Source organism: Macrobrachium rosenbergii, chromosome 44 (genome assembly GCF_040412425.1).
Source record: "Macrobrachium rosenbergii isolate ZJJX-2024 chromosome 44, ASM4041242v1, whole genome shotgun sequence".
Lineage (NCBI taxonomy): Eukaryota > Metazoa > Arthropoda > Malacostraca > Decapoda > Palaemonidae > Macrobrachium > Macrobrachium rosenbergii.
This window is the reverse complement of record NC_089784.1, coordinates 22104051-22127734: the sequence shown is the minus strand read 5'-3', so window position 1 is coordinate 22127734 and position 23684 is coordinate 22104051. Positions and strand designations below refer to the sequence as shown.

Below are 23684 nucleotides of genomic sequence, written 5' to 3'. Positions count from 1 at the left end.
AGAATGAAGCAACGAAGTAAAATAAGATAGAATGAAAAAGACGGAGCACATCATATGACCGGACATAAAACTCCACGGCTGTGGGTTTTTGGGGGGACAAGGACACCCGTGGGGTGCCAACTGCCGTCAGGGGCGCCAGAGAAATTGTCTCTATGGATGAATAAAGGAAGGTTGGAGGTCGGAGTGACCGAGGTGAGAGGGGAGTGGGAAGCGCCACATTATTATACACGTGTGTCAACGATGGTCACCGTGGGGACTATTTAGGGACATTAAGGGGCATTAAGGGAATATAATGGGGTAAAGAAATAATTGGTTACGGGGCCTCCGAAATACATGGCGAGGCTAAAAGTCAGAAGGTGAGAGAGGGAAAGACGAGGCACATTGTACTGTGCTGGAGTACTACGAAAATATTTACACGTGGTAAAGCAAAGAGAAATAATTGTGTTACTAACCACAGTCTTCTTCGTGTACGTATTGATAAATTTCTGTTATCAACAACGAGTTACAAACAGTACAGCTACCATATACTGAGCTGTGCTGGAGTGCCACGAAAACATTTACACGTGGAAAAGCAAAGAAAAACAATAGTGTTATAAACTACAGTCTTCGTCTACGAATTGATAATTTTTTTTTGCAGCGACATCAAAAAAAGTATCCTTTATTACCTGAAGTTTTGACTGTACAATAATTTATCCTTCGGTATAACCTTTTGCTATGTAAATATTCCCTAGTGTAGAAGAGTGAATGACGTAGTTTTTGTTTCTTTTCTTTATTCTACAAGCAGTGCAGCTACTTTCAATGAAAATGTTAAAAACGTCGCCCTGTATAGAACCACAACCGTGTATTTTTTTACCTATAAAATAATTTTGTACTTTAGATCAATATTAAATATGACAATGAATGAAAACTTTATCTTTCCATTCACATAGCTTAATGGTCAGCCGATGAACAAACATAATTGAATATCTTGCCAATGGTGTTCTGTTTTGTAAAGAATCACTGATGGCACACCGCGGTTCTGACATCTTTGCTACAGATTATAGTGCGCCCGTCTCTTGAACCTTTCAAGGCCTTCCTCTCAGGGGGCGCCATCTCGTTTTCTCTTATCTAGTACAACATGAACACATTATAATTTCTTCAGCATCTGTTATTTTTGTCATCATTTATCTTTCAGTTAATCTGTTTGTGCTTCCTTCATGTAGACTTTTATTTTCAGTTGTACTATAATTCTGTGGCTTATCACTTCTGTCAGTATCTGCGTGGGTTTGTCTTTTCCTTAGAAATTTCGGATCATGAATCATTTCGTTTCTGGTCTAGACGGATTTGTTCTCAGCGAAGGACATTTATTTATTAAATTACCTATTTTTATGAATGAATGAATGAATTAATTAATTAACTTATTTATTTATTTATTGTTTTCCTTGTAGTAGGAAGAGAAGAATTTTTGTTTACTTTTTAGTAAGATGAAAACGCCAATGTTATGAATGAATTAACTGATATTTTTCTCAGTCCTCTATGTAAAGAGAATGGATGTGTTTAAAGATAATTGTAAAGAGAATTAAAAGGCAGTTAAGATAACCATATTTGTACTTCAAGCAGGAAACAATATCAAAAGATCGATCACTTAACATTGAGCGATTATTGATATAGTAAAGCTATGTAGATTTTTTTTGTTTTTTGTATCAGTTGTATATGGATAAAGTGCGGAAACCATCTAGAGGGAAGGGGAGAAACAAAGATTAATCCGATTGAGTTTACTGCTACCGGGTCTGGATTAAAAGCTGGTTTTCCGGTAACCCGTTTGCTAAAGGTTTGTAACCGAGTAGCTTTATATACAATTATTATACATACACACACATATATATATATATATATATATATATATATATATATATATATATATATATATATATATATATATATATATATATATATATATATATATATATATATTTATGTGTATATATATATATATATATATATATATACAAGTATATATATATATTATGTATGTATGTATATATATATATATATATATATATATATATATATATATATATATATATATATGTGTGTGTGTGTGTGTGTGTGTGTGTGTGCGCGTGCGTGCGTGCTTGCCTGTGTGTGCGTGGGGCCTGATGTTAATGCAAGCGATGCGGAAAGACGAGTATAAATAGGTACTGTATATATGTACTATACCTTGTGCTTATGCTTCCTTGATTAGTTTGTATTTGCTTGTGTGTGTTTTCGTAATCTTTTCTTTTTTTTTTTTTTGTTGGATTGATTTTTTATACTCTCACAAAAAAAGGGAGCAGTTCATGACCATGCTCAAAGTTAACACCGATCGTTTGAACATGGTAGGGAATATCAATGTTATTCTATTTTCAACAAAGTAAAATATTAATTTTTTTTATTATATTTTGAGAAGATTAAAATATTAATTTTTTATTCGATTTTCAGAAGATTAAAATATTAATTATTTATTCGATTTTCAAAAGATTAAAATATTAATTTTTACCTTTTTTTTCAGGTATGGCTTTGGTGTCTGGATCGAGAGCCCCAAACTTGAGTGAGTATGTTATTTAGTCAAAGGTTTTAAATTCACCATTGGGGAAATAGGAGTCATTATAATCAATTATTATCAAGGATTTAATTGAATATAGTTTGTGTTGATTTACAGAAACCGTAGTTTGAAATGAATGTTTTTTTTTTTGTCGAAAATCAAACTTTTTATTAATAATCACTCAAGGTTTATGAAAGCACAAAGATACTGTGGATAAGGACGTTATAATACTTTTACGAAAGAGACCGGATACCACGCAAGTAAATCCGGTTCGTTAAGCAGTACAAATATTCGCCTCGATGCGTCGTCCACACGCTTCCATCTGATGATGGTATTAACAAAATACGAATGATTAATGAGTGATAATGGTATGACCGTCGTTGTAGATCGGTATGCCAAATTAGGAAACCTAGTTAAAGTAATTGAGTTAGAGCGTAATTAAAAATGCCTGTGACTGAAACGTTGGGACGTGTGCTGCCATCAAAGTACAGTTTTCTCTTTCTATCAGTTAACATAAATTATGCTGTTTTTCTTCTAACCCCGATGTAACAGTAGTCAAAGCAGAAACTACAGTATATGGTATGTAACTCGATAAAAACCACAAGTTATGTAGTTATTCTAATATTCTTTTTCATATGGAAGGGTAGGATGGGGAAAGGGTAGCTACTGAAAGTAGCTAGGAAAAGGAGATTTTAGGATAAAAGTAAGCGAGACACTCGTATCACTTGGATATTTTTAACTAGTGAAAGTAGCTAGGAAAAGGAGATTTTAGGATAAAAGTAAGCGAGACACTCGTATCACTTGGATATTTTTAACTAGTGAAAGCAGCTAGGAAAAGGAGATTTTAGGATAAAAGTAAGCGAGAAACTTCGTATTACTTGGATATTTTTAAGTAGCATTTATGATTAATCACACCACGTTTACATATATGATTATATTTATATGTTTCTTTATTTGCAACTTTCAGTGTTAAGTTTTATAAGATCTTTCTCACCCAATAATACCTAAGAAACAACTTGCAAAACATTCTGTATCTGAGGCAGTAATCGAACGGAAAGCGTTAAATAACAATTAGATATGGCGGCCACAGATAGAAGCGCATTATTTAATTCACTATAAGATGTTGGCCATGAATTAAATGAAACCAAGTTGATGTACATCCAGGTGTCTTTCAGGTCTGGTAATAATTTTACTGTGCGCAAGTACCACATTGTTACGCTTTCGTTCATGCCGTCCTAGACGCAGTGCAGGAATCTGACAGAATTGGCGACCAATAAATTGAAGTTAGTCTTTATCCTCCGCGGTGACGCGGCAGATAAGGTCACTGCCATTTCGAATTTATTCCAAATGACCTGGGTTCGACTTCTGGGAAACAAATGTCAAGATTCAAGTTTCACTGTTCCCAGAATAGAGAAAGAGAACAAGGTTTAGAACACGGTTAGGGCAGTAAATCATTTCGCTTCCATAGAATCCTGCCTATGGTCATGTCGTTTGTATTGTAATAGTGATAGGTTATATACTGTTTTGTTGTCTAATGGATGAGAGGGGCATTTGCATTATAATTCGATACAAAATGACCAAATGATGATGAATAGAAAAATGCGATTAAGATTCATTTAATTTGTTATAGAGAGAGAGAGAGAGAGAGAGAGAGAGAGAGAGAGAGAGCTCTGCTGTTGCCAGTAATTACTCAGTGCTAACCTACAAGAAGATTTTAAGATCAAGATCTGTCAGTTCTAAAATTTGCTCAGAATTCACTACAGTTATAACAGCAATGGCAGCATTTGAGAGGAAACATATCGTGTCTAATTTTATTCTTAGAATTTTGGTTTAACCACCGTAGAGGATTTTTTCTTTATTTCCTGATATGAGACATATTAGACAAACAATTTTTTGTAATTGTACTATTCTTTGATACATTATCCAAAGCAATCTCACATATTAGGAAACTGTTTCCAGTGACGAGGCCAGTGTATGTGTGTGTGTTTATACGTATGTGTGGAAATGCGAATAAAATTTCAACTTTTGAGAGTTTTGTTTAACACTGTTGACACTGAGATGTAATTGGTCGCGAATAGTGAGATTTGGAATTTATTTGAAGACATATTCATAAAAATAAATGGCAGTCCAGATAAAATCTTTGTAAACTGATGAATTTATCATCTCTCTCTCTCTCTCTCTCTCTCTCTCTCTCTCTCTCTCTCTCTCTCTCTCTCATATTTGTAATATAACAACCTTCGTAGAATGAGGTCATCACCTGTTTAAAATAAAAACAACTTTCACTGATTATCCGTAAAGAATATATGAAAATTCTCATTTTTTTTTTTCAAATAGACATGAAATATCATTTATGGCAGTAACACGACAAAAGGCCCTCTAACGGTAATTCGAAAAAGCCAGTATTTTGATTTGAAAGTAAAGCTTTTAAATCCGAGTATTTTCGACAAGTCAGTTCAGATATAAACAGATACGGCCAAACATACTCATTTATATCAGGCCAGATAAAGCTGAAAGGAGACAGAACATAAACCCATCCTACGTCAGTTCACTAAAAGTTACATAATTCTCGTGAAGGAGACGAACTCGAGGAAAAGAGGAGATTAATGTGGTCTATGTGACAGCCTACCAAGACCATGAAACGTGTCTCAACGCTTTTTCCTTTCATAGCCACACAATCACGCCCACTTATATAAGCGGTTATGTTTTATGTACGCATAAATAATCTCTTTTGCCCCTGGCACACACACATATATATATATATATATATATATATATATATATATATATATATATATATATATATATATATATAATAAAAAGAAGGCATCATATATACAAAAATGGGAAAAACACGTTAAAAGAAGAAGAAGAAGATATACACATATATATATATATATATATATATATATATATATATATATATATATATATATATATATATATATATATATATATATATATATATATATATATATATATATATAAATTTCATGTTATCATGCATATGTTAATATACTCATGGTACAATATATGTGATAATTACCCTTTACATCAGCGGGATTATGACTTTACTTTGTGCTCTTTTAATTCCAACAAGACATCTCAAAAAGAGAGAAAAAAAAAAACGTACAAAGAAGCGCATTTGCAATGTTGGATTTGAAACGCTCGTCACTAATTATGAGAAGCCGTTCTCCTCCCTCAATTACAACAGAGTAAATGTCAAACTTGGTCCTTCATATTGAATGAACCTGCGCCCTTGCCCGCATCAGGGACGATGCACACATCATAACAAAGAGATGAAAGGCTATTATTGAGATCATCAGCATCCCGTAAGTGGAAAGTCCTGGTTATTAGAAGTCAAACCGCATCTCTCTCTCTCTCTCTCTCTCTCTCTCTCTCTCTCTCTCTCTCTCTCTGTCCTTATGGTAGGGCCCCTTTGAAGTTTGTATTGGTGGCATCCTGGTATGTCACATCTCCGGATTCCTGGGCTATTCATATTAATAAGATACTACGTGACGACTTCAATGCTCGCCTCGTCATTATTGTGGAATTTTCAATTTATGACGGAGCTGGTTTTCGTCAGATCCTCTCTCTCTCTCTCTCTCTCTCTCTCTCTCTCTCTCTCTCTCTCTCTCTCTCTCTCTCTCTCCGCGTCTGTCTTTCTTTCGTATTCCAAGACGCGTAAAGAAGGATTATTGTCTCCTTTTTCGTGATAATGGGATTAATTTGTGAGTTTTAATGGTTGCTTATCTATAAATTCGTTTTATTTGTTGCTGTTGTTGTTTTTTTCAGCTTGCCATCTTTATTTTATGAAGTTCTTGTTTAGCTGAGCGTTATTATTAATATTATTATTATTATCGCTCGAATAACATTCCCTATACCAGCGCAAAAACCTTTCCTGACAAGAGTAATATTGTTTTAATTTCTAAAAATCTTCGATCTCTCTCTCTCTCTCTCTATATATATATATATATATATATATATATATATATATATATATATATATATATATATATATATATATATGTTTATATATATGTATATATATATATAAATATGTATATATATATATATAAATATATTATATATATATATATATATATATACATATATATATATATATATATATATATATATATATATATATGTTTATGTGTGTGTGTGTGTGTACGCACGCAGCCTATCTATTTGTACTGGGCCTAACAGCCTTGGATCCCCTGTCTTGACCGCCTGTCAAACCTCATCATCTCCATAAGCAATTCCTGTCGCAGCGCCTGTGTATTTTATTGCCAATAAATACAAGATGTAGACACAGTGACCACAACGTGACCTCCTGTCGCTGTGTCTCGTTTTCCCCAATTTCCCCTCTAAATTGATGTAGGAGGTCATGAGAGGGGAACGACTGCGATGGTGCTTCAATTTCGGTATCGCGAGGGGAACGAGAAGAAGAAGAAGAAGAAGAAGAAGAAGAGGCGAAACGGGATGAATTCCTTCAGCTGTAAACATGTGTTTACGAACTGGTCCCGTGGATGAAATAGGGTCTACTCGCAACTGCCTCGCGACCATCACTCTGGTCTGCCTTGCGACCACAATTTATGAATTCAGTCGGCTGTAACTTTGCCAGTGGACGAACGTGAAATGGCGTACTGTGCGCCACTGAATATTCATCTGAGGTTTGTACTTTTTGCGACCACATTTCATCATTTCTGTCGTCTGCAACTTTCACAATGTACAAGCGAGAGACAGCTTACTGCAAGATACGTGATATTCAGTGACATTCAATCCTTAACTTTTGTTTGATATAGCCTATTCATATATCTCTTTCGTTTTCGGTCCCGCTTTGTTTAGTCTTGAGAGGATGCTGTGGGGATGAGAAAGTAATTCGCATGCAATACACACTTTGACTATTGTTTGTTCTGACTTAGATTTTGTTTCCAAGATCAGTTTATTTATTCTGTACTAGGCTGGGATTGCAGCGATGCAGCAAATTTGCTTAAATCCAGTCCATTAAATGTGTATACTTATTCGTAGCATTAATAGACTAGTAAAATAACACTCGTTTAACAGTTCGAGATGAAGCTGACCTACTAAGCCGGAGTCCCAATGACATAAAGGGCTCCTTTCACGGAGAATTATCCTGGACGTTAATCCTAATAAAAACGACCCTTTCCCAGTGCCCAAAAGAGCCTTGTATTACCAGAGCGATCGCAAATCTGGCAGTGTTTAAAATATCGGTTGATAATTCACGGCCCTCTTTCCTCGAGTTGGAATTTATAGTCTCCCCTCGGAGCCATTTGACGAACCAAGCATTTCGAATCCAGCGAGGAAAAATAACTTCGAAGCCTTATGATCGCCGAGTCTCACTACGTTCCTTTCGAGGTTCTCTCGAGCTTCATTAGTCGATCGTCAAGACCTTTTATTCTTGAGAACTCACTCTCCTCTTTCAGGGCATCACCCTATTAGAGGGACTCGAGAATCTCTGCGTCTTGTCCCATATTAATGATTTCCACTCATCATTTATATTGAAGAGGATAGTCAGCTAGAGAAAGGTCTTGATGGAGATGATACGGATAAGGAAATAACAAGCAAGTTAGTAGAACGGCTTTAAGACCGAAGGAGCGCGCCTATGCCGGCTCTTTGATGAAATGAAATATTCAGCCAGGAATAAGACGGAAGGAGCAACGCTTGGACTCTCTTCCGAGGAATGAGAAGACGAAAGATGTAAAGGAGAGAGAGAGAGAGAGAGAGAGAGAGAGAGAGAGCGTGGAGGCAGTGCAAGGAATAATCGCCAGCGGCTGTTACCCTTTTTTTTGGGGGGGGAGGGGGGCGGGAAGAGATATGAATCTTTAAGGCCTATTAACCCCCAGTGCCTTGAATATAAACCAGCAAACCAGCCACGAAAGGAACCCACTGATGATGGTCATCGTTTACGGAGAAAAAAGGGGAATTAGGGGAAAGCATTGTTTTCCAGAATATCTTGCTTAAGTCGTAAAAAAAAGCCTCTTTAAGTGTGTTTGTGTTTTCCACTCGGCTGCTCTGGAACACGTCTCCGTATTTATCTGTTCTCGTTCCAAGAGGAGAAGGACCTGTTCTCGAGTAAAGAGGGGGAATTTTTTTGCCATAATAATTTTCTTTTATGAAGACAAACGAGGCCTTTGCATATCTCCTCCCCGGTCTCTCTCTCTCTCTCTCTCTCTCTCTCTCTCTCTCTCTCTCTCTCTCTCTCTCTCTCTCTCTCTCTCTTTACACCTAAGAATGTGTTTGGTGGTTTATGCTTGCATGGGTGCAGCAAAAGTTACAAGCCTTACTTAAAAAATGTGTAAGAATAAATGTAAAAATATTATGTTGTACAAGCAAACAAAAGTGGCATAATTTCAAAAACACAAACGGACAGACATTATGTATATAATTTATAAAACACAAACGGATAGACATTATATATATATATATATATATATATATATATACATACATATATATATATATATATATATATATATATATATATATATATATATATATATATATATATATATATATATATATATATATATATATATATGCAACTTTAATGCACTGGACGGGAATTGCTGTCCCCTCACTCATATTGAGATTAAACCCGTCATTTGTAGTGTTTGGAACTACTTCCCGTATATAGAATTTATGAATTCACATGCATGTCCTTAGATGTCTTGATTAAACTCCACGTTAAATGCGATGCCAAATTTTTCGGTAAACTTTGTATATAACACATATGTACAGTATAATTAAATGCGAATTGAAAAGTAAGTTTGTATTTGATACGGTATTTGTGGTAAAAGACTTAAATGTAAATTTCAACATTTTTCAGTAAGGAGAGAGGTAAATACATGAAACTTTATCTTCACACACACGCGCATATATATGTATATATATAATTGTATATGTATAGGCTATATACATATATATATATATATCATGTATATATTTTTATAAATATATATGTATGTATATCTTGTTTGTGCCTGTAGTTAAGTGGTAGACAGTGAAACGCGTTGGCAAGGTTCGTGGTTCAACTCTGGCTTTCCAACCGCAATTCTACCCAGTTAGAGCTGGGGTCAAGGAAACGGCATAGGGCTAGCAATTCCATCCTTAGAGATTGCAGGAACGTATATATATATACATATATATATATATATATATATATATATATATATATATATATATATATATGTATATGTATATGTGTATATATATATATATATATGTATATATATATTATATATATATATATATATATATATATATATATATATATATATATATATATATATATATATATATATATATATATATATATATATATATATATATATATATACATACATATGCATATGCACAGTGAGCCCAGAATATCCTCGTTGGGACCGATGAATATAACAGCATTTCCAAGGAAGGTCGATTTTTTTCCTCTGCAAGTTTACCTAAAGGGGCGGACTTGACCTGCAATCGTACTGTGATTGCGTTTTGGAAATGGTTGCAGTATCCGCTAAAACCCTAAAAAAAAAATGGAGCCTACTTCTAGAGAAATGTTAAGGGGAAACGTTTACCACACTGACTCTCTGCCTTGCAGGAACGTTTGCCAGTGCCTTTTGAGGACTGTGTGGAACGCTGTACCATAACATAAGTTTCTACATTTACTATTCTTTTCTACGCTGGCTCTTTAGGTCTTAATTAACCTCTGGTGTTAGCCCAGACGCCTTCTCATTAAAGAAAACAAGATGCTGCAAATGTTTAGAAGCAATGTTACTTGATTCAAGAGACCAGTAAATGAAAACGAAATAGTCTGAGGATTGTTGTCAGTGTGTGTAATTGCGACTTCACCATGGCTAGCTTTTTTTATCTTGAAAGCTACGTTCCTAGGAGATGCTTACCTTTTAACGCGGTAATGAGATCCTTCACTGCGTGTCTTTGGAATCTTGACATCATTTTTATAACCTACGTTTGGATAAACAAGTAATGTGTTATGAACGCTGTTCATCTCACAGAATAAGTGGAGTCTCACTTCCTGAAGCGAAGGCCAGAAATGAAATTCGCTTTTGCTAATTTTCTTGTGGGAAGTTAAATTCGCAACAACAGCCGTTTCTCTGGTGGTGTTTCTTCTTTTCAGGTCTTCAATGTCAATGTAAACAGTTTAAATGATAACACATTTCCAAAAATCATATCTGTATTTAGATACTTCCTTCTCTTCTAGCACCCTTGCAGTATGATTTTCATATTATTCTGGCTTCTTTACCTTGAGGTCTTCATATTTTCTTTTGTATATTTTTCCTCACATTCATGTTAATTTTCTCCTCTGCGCTTTTTCCTCTTTCCAATCCGCCATCTTCTCCACACGATTCTCCGACATACCCCAGATGAGATATTTTGCGGTGGATCTTTCTTGTAATATTTTCCTTGTGCAGTTCATGGCTATGAAATCTTTCTCGTATCCTTAGTGCTTTCGTTACACCCACCAAAAGTGAAGTGAGTTTTTGCTTTTAAGGAACTTCAGATATGCATGTAATTATACTTAAGTTATTTGAGAAGTGTAACAGAGAAAATTTAATGACAATTATAAATTTAATATACGTTCCTTACCTTCGGAAAATAGTGTATTTCTGTGGTTCAAGAGGAATCTTTGGCAGTACTTCCTGATAATTTTCTATACTTTTTTAAAATGCAAATTTATTATTGGTATAATTTTTGGATTATCTTTTAAACATCTAGTCAAGATTCCATTCACCGCGAATTTGCCTGGTTTCATTTATGTTGTATCAGAAGAGCTCACTGTTTCAAATTTTCCCTAGTTCTGAACATTGTGTCCAATTTTAGGGAGAAAATCTTTGGTTTGTTTTGTGGAAAAAATTCCTCACGGCGCGCATTGAAGGCTGGCTCGAACGTTATTTATATTTGTGTGTGAAAAAATTTTGTTTGTGTTTATTTTGACAGATAGTCACTTGCCGCCCTTTAAAAACTGGACTAAATTGATTTTCTCTAATTTGCAATTTAGATGTGAAGTAACTTTATGTCACTCTGACAAAATTGTCATATATAAAAATTACCTCAAGAAAATACTCCTGTCACCTTTCCATAAATATTTAACATCTTTGTTTACACGGTCTGTAAAGGGTTGAATATATAGCATCAGTAATCGTACTGTGATATAGGATAGGATTTTCTTCCAAATATCCATGTTTACCGATTCATATGTTGTTGTTCCAGCATATAATTTATGACAGCCAAACTTGGACATTCTTGTTGAGGTGTTTTCTTTCCTTGATGAGCATAATAGCACGAGAATGATTCATTTTCATTCTCCAGCATGTATAACGTTCAGGTTTCATTCTTCTTGTCACCCCGAACGTGGGTCGCGCATGAATAAACTAATTTTCAGTACCATTTATCTCACAGTTCGAACTGCATTAATGATATCCCTTCACACTATTCGCTTCACGTCTGTAAAACAAAATAAATCAAAGAAAAAAAATGTAGTTCAGACAAGTCTCGTCATAAATATTTGCCGGAGCATCCCAAAACTCGGTACATGGTGACATATAAATTGTTAAATTCCTATTTAATTGTTTATTGCTTTTTACTTCAGCTGAAATATTCTTGGAAGTGGGAGGCCGTATTTTCACTTAACAACAACAACAGCAATAATAATAATAATACTAATAATAATAAAAATAAAAATAATAATAATAATCTACAATAATAAAATCTGAGTGGATCTTTCTTGTTTGTCCGCCCCGGATGGGGGCGGGGTAGGTAGGGGATCGGGAGGGTAGGGGAGACATGACACACCCACCCTCCTTTTGAAAACCTGTTTGTCCGGTCCGGGTGGGGGCGGGGTAGGTTGGGATCGGGAGGGTAGGGGAGACATAATACATCCACCCTCCTCCTGCAAACCTGTTTGTCCAGTCCGGGTGGGGGCTGGGTAGGTAGGGATTGGGAGGGTAGGGGAGACATGACGGGCAGCGCCGGATTCCAGCGCAGAGTAGCGCACGCCATCAAGCTCATAATAATAATAATCACTTACAACTCCCCATCCTCTACGAAACAAGCCTCATGGTTTCAGTCGGACTTTGTGTAACTTTTTTCCTGTTTTCTCTTTTTGTTTCTGTTGATTTTTGTGAGACCTGGGCAACACAAAGCCCATTGGACAGGCTGCTTTCCCCGTCTCCGAATGAAAGCACATACATACATACATAGATACATATATTCATAAATACATACATGCGCACGATTATATGAAATGTATCTAACCACGCTGAAACAATCGATGGGAGAATTTATCATTTTTGGTGAAGTCTGCATTAGCTCTGACTGTTGGTTATTATCCCTTTGGTTTCATTTTACTTCATTCAAGAGCTAAGCACAGATCATTTCATTAATAGTTAACATTGTCGACTGTAGATGTAGCGCCTATCCAAATAAATAACTTCAGTTTATCATATAAACCTTTGATTTTATTGAGTCTTCGCTTCCTGCATCAGCATCTCGATGTGGGTTCAATGTACCAAAAAGAAAAAAAAAACGAAAAAAAAGGAAAAAATATATATCCCCAAAGGAAACCAATCAAAACCAGTTCACGGAGAGACCTGATCCAATTGAAAATCCTCCCTGCAGATGGAATATTTTATTTACAACACGCACCAAACAGTATTTACAAAAACGTCAGTGGAGTTTGAAAGTTCATGTCATCCCTTGACAATCTGTTTTTTGTTTAAATTCTTTCCCAATTTTTACGCCTAATGATTTATCCATCTCCGCTGGCTTTCCCTGTTTGGAAGCAAAGTCAAGAGAACTTTAATCAAACAACGGGAATAGAAAAGTAAGTACAATATTTATCGTAAAATTAATCACAGTTGTGATATGCGTCTGTATAAAAATAAGCGAATGGTATTACTGCAGATTATCACTGCAAATTGAAACCAATTCCAAAGGCGTGTTTGTAGTCTGCAGGTCTCTTGCTGACTGTAAACGCTCAAAAGTCTGGCAAGAATAGTAAAACAGCTGTTGAAGTGATTCATGTGCTTTGCTTTTCTCTTCTTACTGTCCACCTGAACTTCCTCCCTATCTCTGCTACTGTAATGAAACTATAAACAATTTAAACAAACTCCATTTTTTCAGCCACTTTGAATCTAATTCTCATCTGGAGAATCACCAAGGTCAAAAAACACCAGGCTTTTGTTTTTGTTCCATATCTGACTGGTGTTTGGTCATCCTCTGCTCCCACGGGACTTTGTAGAATCTATTGTCCTCACCTGCGACATACATAGGACCTTGAACAGTGTAAGTGATACGAATCTGGAAACTAACCTTTCTGTTTATGATTTTACTTCTCCTCTGCAAGGTCATTTCAAGCTCTTTAATCCGGTTATGTCTCTTGTTATTGATAATTTAACAGTTGGTCGGTCCCTTACCATTCTGAACTAGTTCCTGATAATTCATTTTTCGTTTCAAACACTCTTATCCTTTTTTTTTTTCTCATCTCAGTCAATTTTTGCTGGCGTCTCCGTCCCACATTGCAAATTCTTTAACAGTCACTGTTGACCGTGAGAGTGAATCAGAATGGAGATCCTATAGTTTGGTCAAATGTTAATGCTCTTAGACAGGGTCTACTTGGCTATCCAATGCTTTAAAATATACTTCCACCGAGTTTTAGACATTTGGATTACTGTCAGTTTCTTATTATCAAGTATACTTCTGAGAACTTAAGAATCTGACATAATGAGATTTCTGGGCATGATGCATTACAAATCAGTTTATCTAACAGGCGACTCTGCTCATATTCCCATCTGTCGTGCTGGCTCTCTCGTCTTGAAGGCCAGACACGTTTTCTGTTGAAGTGTTACCACGGCCACTCCTCTAAAACAGTCTCGTGACCTCCTGATCAGGCCCCTGCATCGCTCATTAAAGAGATAATAATCTTTCGATTGCAGCGTCAGTGTTAGTTAGTCAAGGTTCATAGGTCCACATCATGCCTATTATCCCCTCCAACATCTTGCTGTACTTCTGGGCGCCTTCGGGCAGAGGCCTGTGCTGGCACAAGACGGCTTGATCTAAACCAAATACCAACCTGGGGATTGCCGTGTTCGGCGACAGCCCTTTCCTTTTCACTTAACTGCACAACTTTGGACGTCTCTTCTTTCTTCCTTTCCTGCTACTCTTTTTTTTTTTTTTTTTTTTTTTACTCAAAGTAAGTCGTTCACTCCTAGGCCTAAAAATAAAAATTACATTTCCATTTTTTCCCATGAGACGTTTTCAAAATCATAAATAGTGATATGGGTGATAATTTATAAAATTATTTGTCTTAGATCGTTCTAGTTTTTGCAGTATATGTCTGCCTGTGAATCTTTACATTGATTCTCTCTTAAGATTTCGTAAATACATCGCAATTGAATTTACTATAGCTGCATCGATTCGTATCTGAATAGCTGACGAGTAAATTTCTTGTTCTTGCAGCAAATGCGGATTCAGTAGCGTTCCAGCGCAAGCAAATTAGTTTTGTGGTCTATTTTAAGCTTACCCACTTAAAAGGGATTATTGTGATGCAGCTTTTGTTGGCTGTTACTGAAGTTCTCCTCGTGTAAAAGCTCAATGAATGCTGATTTCGGTGTTGTACGGAAAGGACGAAAAAATAAAATAAATAAATAAATACTCAGAAAACACAGACTTCTTCGAGACCAGTTATAATAATAATAATAATAATAATAATAATAATAATAATAATAATAATAATAATAATAATAGAATTGTTGTAATATTAATTATAATAATGATAATAAGAGTAATGCCTAAAACTAGTAATGTTTTAAAATAATATCCTCTATGATATTTTGTCTTCAAAATATTGTAAAACACAAATATAATAATAATAATAATAATAATAATAATAATAATAATAATAATAATAATAATAATAATAATAATAATAATAATAATAATAATAATAATAATAATAATAATAATAATAATAATACTCTTCGGAAAAGATTCGGGAAAATATAAAGGAAAAATATTGCATCGGCTTAAAAATGCGAGGCGCCTCCAGCACAGAAGAAATAAATAACATGATCTTAGCTGCGGGCGGCGAGATTACTTTCCGACAAGAGCGACTGGAAAGAAAGACATTCCAGGATCACTCAAATTTATTGGTATATTGCTGGAAGAAACGACACAAAATAACGAGACGCTTGAGGAAGTGGTATCATTGATGCATCTTTAATCAGTGGCTTTTAAGAGCTTAAAAAAATTTGCTGTGCTTTTGGGACGAGGTCTTGATGTTTTTAGGAAATATATATAAAAAATTAAAATTTAACTTAAAAAAATGAGGTAAGAGCTTGAAATAATTCGCTATGCTTTTAGGGATGAGGTCTTTATGTTTTTAGGAAATATGTATAAAAAAATTAAAATATAACTAAAAAAATTAGGATGAGATCTTGATGTTTTTAGGAAATATATATAAAAAATGAAAATATAACTTTAAAAAATTTAGGGTGAAGTCTTGATGTTTTTAGGAAATATATATAAAAATGAAAATATAACTTGAAAAAATTTAGGATGAGGTCTTGATGTTTTTAGGAAATATTGAAAAATAATTAAAATTTAACTTTAAAAAAAATGAGGTAAGAGCTTAAAATAATTCGCTATGCTTTTAGGGATGAAGTCTTGATGTTTTTAGGAAATATGTATAAAAAAATTAAAATACAACTTAAAAAAAATTAGGATGAGGTCTTGATGTTTTTAGGAGATATTGAAAAAAATTAAAATATAGCTTTAAAAAAATGAGGTAAGAGCTTAAAATAATTCGCTATGTTTTTAGGGATGAGGTCTTGATGTTTGTAGGAAATATATATATAAAAATGAAAATATAACTTGAAAAAATTTAGGATGAGGTCTTGATGTTTTTAGGAAATATTGGGAAAAAAAATTAAAATTTAACTTTAAAAAATAATGAGGTAAGAGCTTAAAATAATTCGCTATGCTTTTAGGGATGAAGTCGATGTTTTTAGGAAATATATATAAAAAAATTAAAATATAACTTAAAAAAATTAGGATGAGGTCTTGATGTTTTTAGGAAAAATTGAAAAAAATAAAATATAACTTTAAAAAAAATGAGGTAAGAGCTTAAAAGAATTCGCTATGCTTTTAGGGATGAGGTCTTGATGTTTGTAGGAAATATATAAAAAAAAGTAAAAATATAGCTAAAAAATAAATGAGGTAAGTGCTTAAAAGAATTCGCTATGCTTTTAGGGATGAGGTCTTGATGTTTGTAGGAAATATACAAAAAAAATAAATAAATAAATAAAAATATAACTAAAAAAAATTTAGAGTTTAAAAATATTCGTTATGCTTTTGGGATGAGGTCGTGATATTGTTAGTAAATGTAAACAAGAAGTGAATAACTTAAAAAGAAATGAGGAACTATGCATCAAAGAGGGCAGACATAAAGGACGATATTATAAATAAGGGTTAGCTACAGATTTTTGAGATGTAAACAAAGAACAACTTCAGACATGAAGGAACGTGTAACGGGGAAAAAATATATAATATATAATTGGATGGAAAAAAAAGACATACATGGTACATCATTGGACGGAAAAAAGACATATATGATAAATGACTGAAAGACAAAAAAAGGTATATGATAAATAATTGGACGGAAAAAGATATACATGATAAATGAATGCGCGGAAAAAAGACCTATTATGAATAATTGAACGGAAAAAGATGCGTGATATATAATTGGAGTCGTTTAAGAGAAAAACGAGAGGATATATAACAAAAGTATATTACGTTATTTAACAAGTTTTCTGTACGATGTATAATGCTGTACGAAACTCTCAGCTGCGGTCTTTGAAACGTTCAGCCACGTCCCAGTGGTGGCCTGTGTTGTTGGCACATATATCGGTGTCAGACGCACGATCATGGCTAACTTTAACCTTTCAATAAGATAAAAACTACTAAGGGTAGAGGGCTGCAATTTGGCATGTTTGGTGGTTGGAGGGTGGATGATCAAAATACCAGTTTGCAGCCCTCTAGCCTCAGTAGATTTTAAGATTTGAGGGCGGACAGACAGACAATAGTTTTCTTTTACAGAAAACTAAAATGAAAAGAAATTCGAAACGATAGGAAGCACACGAGCCCCCGAGAGTTGCACTGGGGTCCCTGAGTGCATTTAAGTTGCATTGAAACATAAAGTCTTTAATGGAAATGTGTGAAGTGCAAGGTACATTAGCAGATTAATATTAGCCATGCAACACTTTGCTTCAAGCATAATATTCCATACAAGCTAAGCAGATGATTGGGAAGGACGTTCGCCATTTAAATTGTATTTTTATAACCAAGAAGACAAACGTATTTTATTGTCATTCTTCTGTAAAAGTTTCATAAGAAAATTAGAAATAAATTCTAAAAGAGCGAGGAAAAGAAAGAGAGAGTTATTTATTTGAAAAATACAATGGTCCGAGTAAATAAAATGAACTAAAAGGTAGCCACGAATTCCAAGAGTCCGTCCGAGCAATTAGCATCATTGCCCGAAAGCTATGTAATTTAAATTTCTTTCATGTATGTTGGACACGATTAGCTTAGTTACTCTGCATCATTAACGCTTCCGCTCACATACAGCAGGGAACGCATTTTTTTTTATTTTTTTTTATTTAATACACATCAGTGACAGTATCAGACAACAAGTCAAAGGATGTTAGTATCTATTTTTTGTTCTTGGAGTGAAGTGAATTTGGGTCCCCCCCAAAAATTAAAAAAATATATTCTTTTGTTTTCAAGTGATACCACTGAAAGACTGGCAGACAAACGCCATACCTCTGAATGAATGTGTGTGTGAGAGAGAGAGAGAGAGAGAGAGAGAGAGAGAGAGAGAGAGAGAGAGAGAGAATATCAATATTCCCCTGAAAAAATACGGTAGTAGGGATAGATAAATAAATAAATAAATAAGCTGACGTGTCCAAGAGAGAGAGAGAGAGAGAGAGAGAGAGAGAGAGAGAGAAAATATAGTAGTAGAAATAAATGAAAAAATAGACATGCCAGAGAGAGAGAGAGAGAGAGAACATCAATATTCCCTGGAAAAATACAGTAGTAAATATAGACAGATAAATAAACTGACGTGTCCAAGAGAGAGAGAGAGACAGAGACATTCCTCGGAAAAATACAGCAGTAGAAATAAATGAAGAAATAGACATGTCCGAGAGAGAGAGAGAGAGAGAGAGAGAGAGAGAGAGAGAGAGAGAGAGAGAGAGAGAGAGAACATCAATATTCCCTGGAAAAATACTATAGTAGAGATAGACAGATAAATAAACTGACGTGTCCAAGAGAGAGAGAGAGATTTCTCGGAAAAATACAGTAGTAGAAATAAATAAAGAAATACGCATGCCCGAGAGAGACAGAGAGAGAGAGAGAGAGAGAGAGAGAGAGAGAGAGAGAGAGAGAGAGAGATTCCTGAAAAATGCAAAAAATGCAGTTGTAGTGAGAAAATAAAGAGAATAAATGTAGAGAGAGAGAGAGAGAGAGAGAGAGAGGGAGAGAGAGAGAGAGATAAAAGCCTTGGCTACATTGTAGGAGTGGACGGAAGGCATGAATAATAGATCCATCCCAGGAGTAAGGAAGACATTAGATTATGCTAAAAGAGTGAGCCTGGATGTCGAGGGAATTTTTCGGGAATAAAATGAGATGTAAGTAAGAGGACATACCCACATGAGATAAGATAAAAAAAAAATGAATAAATAAATTTTATATGAACAGCAGCGCGTCTCGAAATAAAAACGAGGAACGCGAGGCTACAAAAGGAATATGCGCATGTATATTGCTCGGCATACACAACATGTATCTTGCATGCATAGCTCCACATTCATGATTGCATACCAGTGCTCTAGACTAGGTTCTCGGTAGAAGGAACGCCTATGAATAGGGATGCGACAATATAAATGTAAATCCCTGAAAGCATTGGATTAATAAAGCCACCGGCGTTACCGAAAAGCGTCTTAATTTAGACATGTAAATATCTTATTCATGATTGGCAAGGGGTGTTATCATCATCATCATCGTCATCATCATCACTCATCATCATCATCTCTCTCTCTCTCTCTCTCTCTCTCTCTCTCTCTCTCTCTCTCTCTGTTATTCTGTATTATAAAGATATTGTCATTTTGAGATCTAATTTACAGTTTCCAATGTAAATTTCACGGACGTACTAAACCATTATGGTTAAATGTATCACAATAACTCTCTCTCTCTCTCTCTCTCTCTCTCTCTCTCTCTCTCTCTCTCTCTCTCTCTCGTTCCTTATTATAAAAAATATTGCTGTTTTCAGATCTAATTTACAATTTCCATCGTAAATTTCACAGAACTTGCTAAACCATTATGATTAAATGTATCACAACAATCTCTCTCTCTCTCTCTCTCTCTCTCTCTCTCTCTCTCTCTCGTTCTTTATTATAAAAAAATTGCTACTTTGAGGTCTGATTTACAATTCCCGTTGTAAGTTTCACAGTACTTGCTAAACCAGTATGATTAAATATATCACTATAACCAAAAGTCACCTTTCAGCCCAAGAAATGTATAACGCGAATCGTCTCCTGGAATCATTTTTCCCCCAACCTGTGGAACCACTGATGGACACCCCTTTTATTTTCGTATATTTATCCCGTGGAAATTATCTTCGCGAAACTTTCGAAATTGCATAAATCCATTTCCGTTATGACCGACAGCCGGCGATGAGCAGAGGCGTCATTATCATGAACATGGAAACCTCATTTCACTTTCGTCTCGGGGAAAGAAAAGTTACGAAAAACGAAGGGGGCGAAACCCAGGTTTGAGGAAAAGGAAAAAAAAAGAGGTGTTTTTTTAGAATGAAATTGCTATAAAGGGAAACTGAATGGTATAGAATTTTTTCCTTTTTGTTGCGGGAGGGGGCGAGGTGGGGGGTGGGAAGGCAGGGGAAAGGGAGAAAAAAGAAAAGACCCGCGTCGTAGCTAATCCGATCGCCTTTTGAAAGTCATGCTATGGGCTGGAAAAAGGACCTCAGATGGAATATGTATATTTTTTTATCCTAGTACTTCAGCTGCACGGAAGAAGAAGAAAAAGGAACATGAAATATGTTTTTTTTTTTTCTTTCCTAGATGTTCAGCAATTATACGTTACCTTTCGCGGAGATGGAAAAACGAATTTAGTTTTGCAGATACATATATATATATATATATACACATATATATTTATTTTACATTATATTATATATATATATATATATATATATATATATATATATATATATATATATATATATATATATATTTGTGTGCGTATGTATGTGATTTGGTTATATGTGTGTGAGTGTGTGTATGTGTATCACTGCTTTTCATATAATTTCCAGCATATTGGAAAGTTGAACGAGTAGATTGATATACAGATTAGCTTTTACCACATGGAATGAAAACTATGATTATATCTTAGGGCAAATTCTAAATCCTTAATGGAATCAAAGACCAAGTGAAAGGAAAAGAGAATCGAAGAAAATAAAGAAGTTTGAAATACCCCAGAGATAATCGTTTCAAATATTCGTCTTTTAAAGAACTAAAAGGTCTTTTAGCTCTCTCTCTCTCTCTCTCTCTCTCTCTCTCTCTCTCTCTCTCTCTCTCTCTCTCTCTCTCTCTCTCTCTCTTTTCATATTTAAAGCAATTACGATTATGTTTGTGCCTACTTAATAGTCGCTCTGAATTTGAATTTGAGAGAGAGAGAGAGAGAGAGAGAGAGAGAGAGAGAGAGAGAAGAGAAAGATGAAAAACTCTCGACGCCATTATGACTCAATGTATTACTTTGACCGTAACGGCCGCCCTCGTCCAAGAAATGTGTAACGTTAATTGTCTCTTGGAACGAATGGCTTCTGCGGGTGGCGTTGTTCCTATACGGATGTTTCTTTTAAATATTCATCCCTGGATTACTATATTCCAAAATTTCATTAATACATTTCCGTAATATGCGGCGGCCGGCGATGAGAAAGGGTTCATTATGATGAGCATGGATAACTCATTTCACTTTCAGTAACCCCCCCTTCCCCCACCCACACACACACACACACAGTCATGTCAGGATAGGGAGACGAGAGGTGGTTGAGAAGCACAAACAAAACACACACAAACACTATGAAGGAAAAGGTTACGAGAGGTGGTTGAGAAGCACAAACAAAACACACACAAACACGGAGAGGTGGTTGCACAAACAAAACACACACACACACACTCTGTCATGTTAGATAGAGGTGGTTGAGAATCACAAACAAAACACGCACAAACAATATGAAGGAAAAGGTTAGAGAGCACAAAAAACACAAACAATATAAAGAAAAAGGAGACGAGAGGTGGTTGAGAAGCAAAACCAAAAAAACACACACACACACACACATACACATACACAAGTTCTCCTGGAGAAGATTTGTATATTGGGAACCAAATAGTGTATTTTTCTCTTCAGTTGGCGGAAAGATGGTGGATCCAGAAAGGAAAGACAGAAAGAAAGAATGATCCCCAAAACCCAGTCCTAGGTAATCCGATCGACTTCTAAAAGCCGGTCTATGGGTCAGAAAGTAGACTACAGACGAAATATGTATATTTTCGTGCATCCTAATATTTCAGAGGCAGATAAGAAGATGCATAAAACATGGGTAACATCGGTGACATTCATACATTATGTACTTCTCGGACAGAGAAAGGAGATTTGGAAATTACGGAAAAACCTCTGAATCTAAGTAACAAAAGACAACATTTTGACCATTGTTATAAGAGATTTATTCATAAAAAACTGGTCTCAAAACTTCAGAAAAAAGTTTTTTTTTTTGACAGGTGAAAGTTCCCGGATATGAGCTTTCATGAAAGTTACTAGGATTTACTATATTTGGCTCTTCTACACCTGTCTCCTCAAAGGCTCTGAAAAAGAAAAACAAAGTTTTGACTTACCAATGTATACTTATTTGTCAGATGTCTTGACAAGCAAATGGATAAATTTTCACTTAACACCTTAGATATGGTAAAGGGAAGCGAAGATCAGTCGAAAGCTAAGAAATACAATTAAATAAAAAAAGAGGTTGATAGTTGAGTTTATCTGTTCAATTCAAACATCCAAATGTGTGGTTACTTACGTTGTGTCGAGAATTTTACCATAGTAATTTCAGCGATTAACGCATAAGCATTTAGCGTCTCTCTCTCTCTCTCTCTCTCTCTCTCTCTCTCTCTCTCTCTCTCTCTCTCTCTCTCTCTCTCTCCTCAAAGGTAACTCCTCAGCCCCTAAAGTGTGGAACGATTATGCAGGTATTTTACAGGTATTCTTCTATCTGGCAATATGATTTTCACTCATAATATTCCCTGAAATGTTTTCCTGAAAATGGCAGGAAAAGTTAACTCCTTTGTAACACATTAACAAATTAAAGGGAGATTTTAAAAATGATAAGCGTTTACCTTTTTTTCCCTTCTCAAGTGGTAAGAAACCATCATGGCATTGGAATCCCGGATCCTTACTCACTTCCTTTATTTTTGGAAAATCTTTTCTTTAATGCTATTTATACCCAACCTTTTTTTTTTTGTAATAGAAGCTGTCTTTTATTTTCAGAAGCAACTTCTTGTTTGCTCAGTTACTTGCAGTCTTTTTTTGTTTTTTACTATATGTGCTGTTTTAAATTCCAGAGAAAGATTTTTTTACTGCCCTAAGTTTTCATGTTTTGTTAACAGGCTACCAGAGTGATCTAACCTTGGAAAGAAAATTGAAACCGCACTGATTGGGAGTATAATCGACGACAATGGAATCCTTTGTGTTTGTCGTGGTGGGGTCTACACGTGCTTTATATTACCATGGTTGACTTAATACCTTGATATGCGATCCAAGTAATATCTTCGTGAGGTTGACTAGGTTTAGCATGCGCTAGTCGTAAAGAAAGTATATTTAAAAAATATATTTACAAATTTCATTTCATAGTTTTCAAATGCGTCTGTCAGTTATGTTTATACTCACTTTTCTATATAGTGTGGTGGATGGTAATCAGCTGTTCAAAGGATATGGACTCGATAGCCTTTTCTCTTTCATTTATTCCACT

At 35.0% G+C, this 23684-nt stretch overlaps 1 protein-coding gene across 1 annotated transcript in view; it reads left to right on the top strand.

Moving 5' to 3' along the window:
* The first annotated feature begins 2517 nt into the window (after positions 1 to 2517).
* LOC136829394 (lachesin-like) overlaps positions 2518 to 23684 on the top strand; it is a 161830-nt gene continuing 140663 nt past the window's right edge. The window contains exon 1 of the mRNA XM_067087887.1: positions 2518 to 2569. Within this exon, the coding sequence (XP_066943988.1) occupies positions 2533 to 2569 (37 nt within the window). The 5' untranslated portion in view covers positions 2518 to 2532. The remainder of the gene's footprint in view (positions 2570 to 23684) is intronic.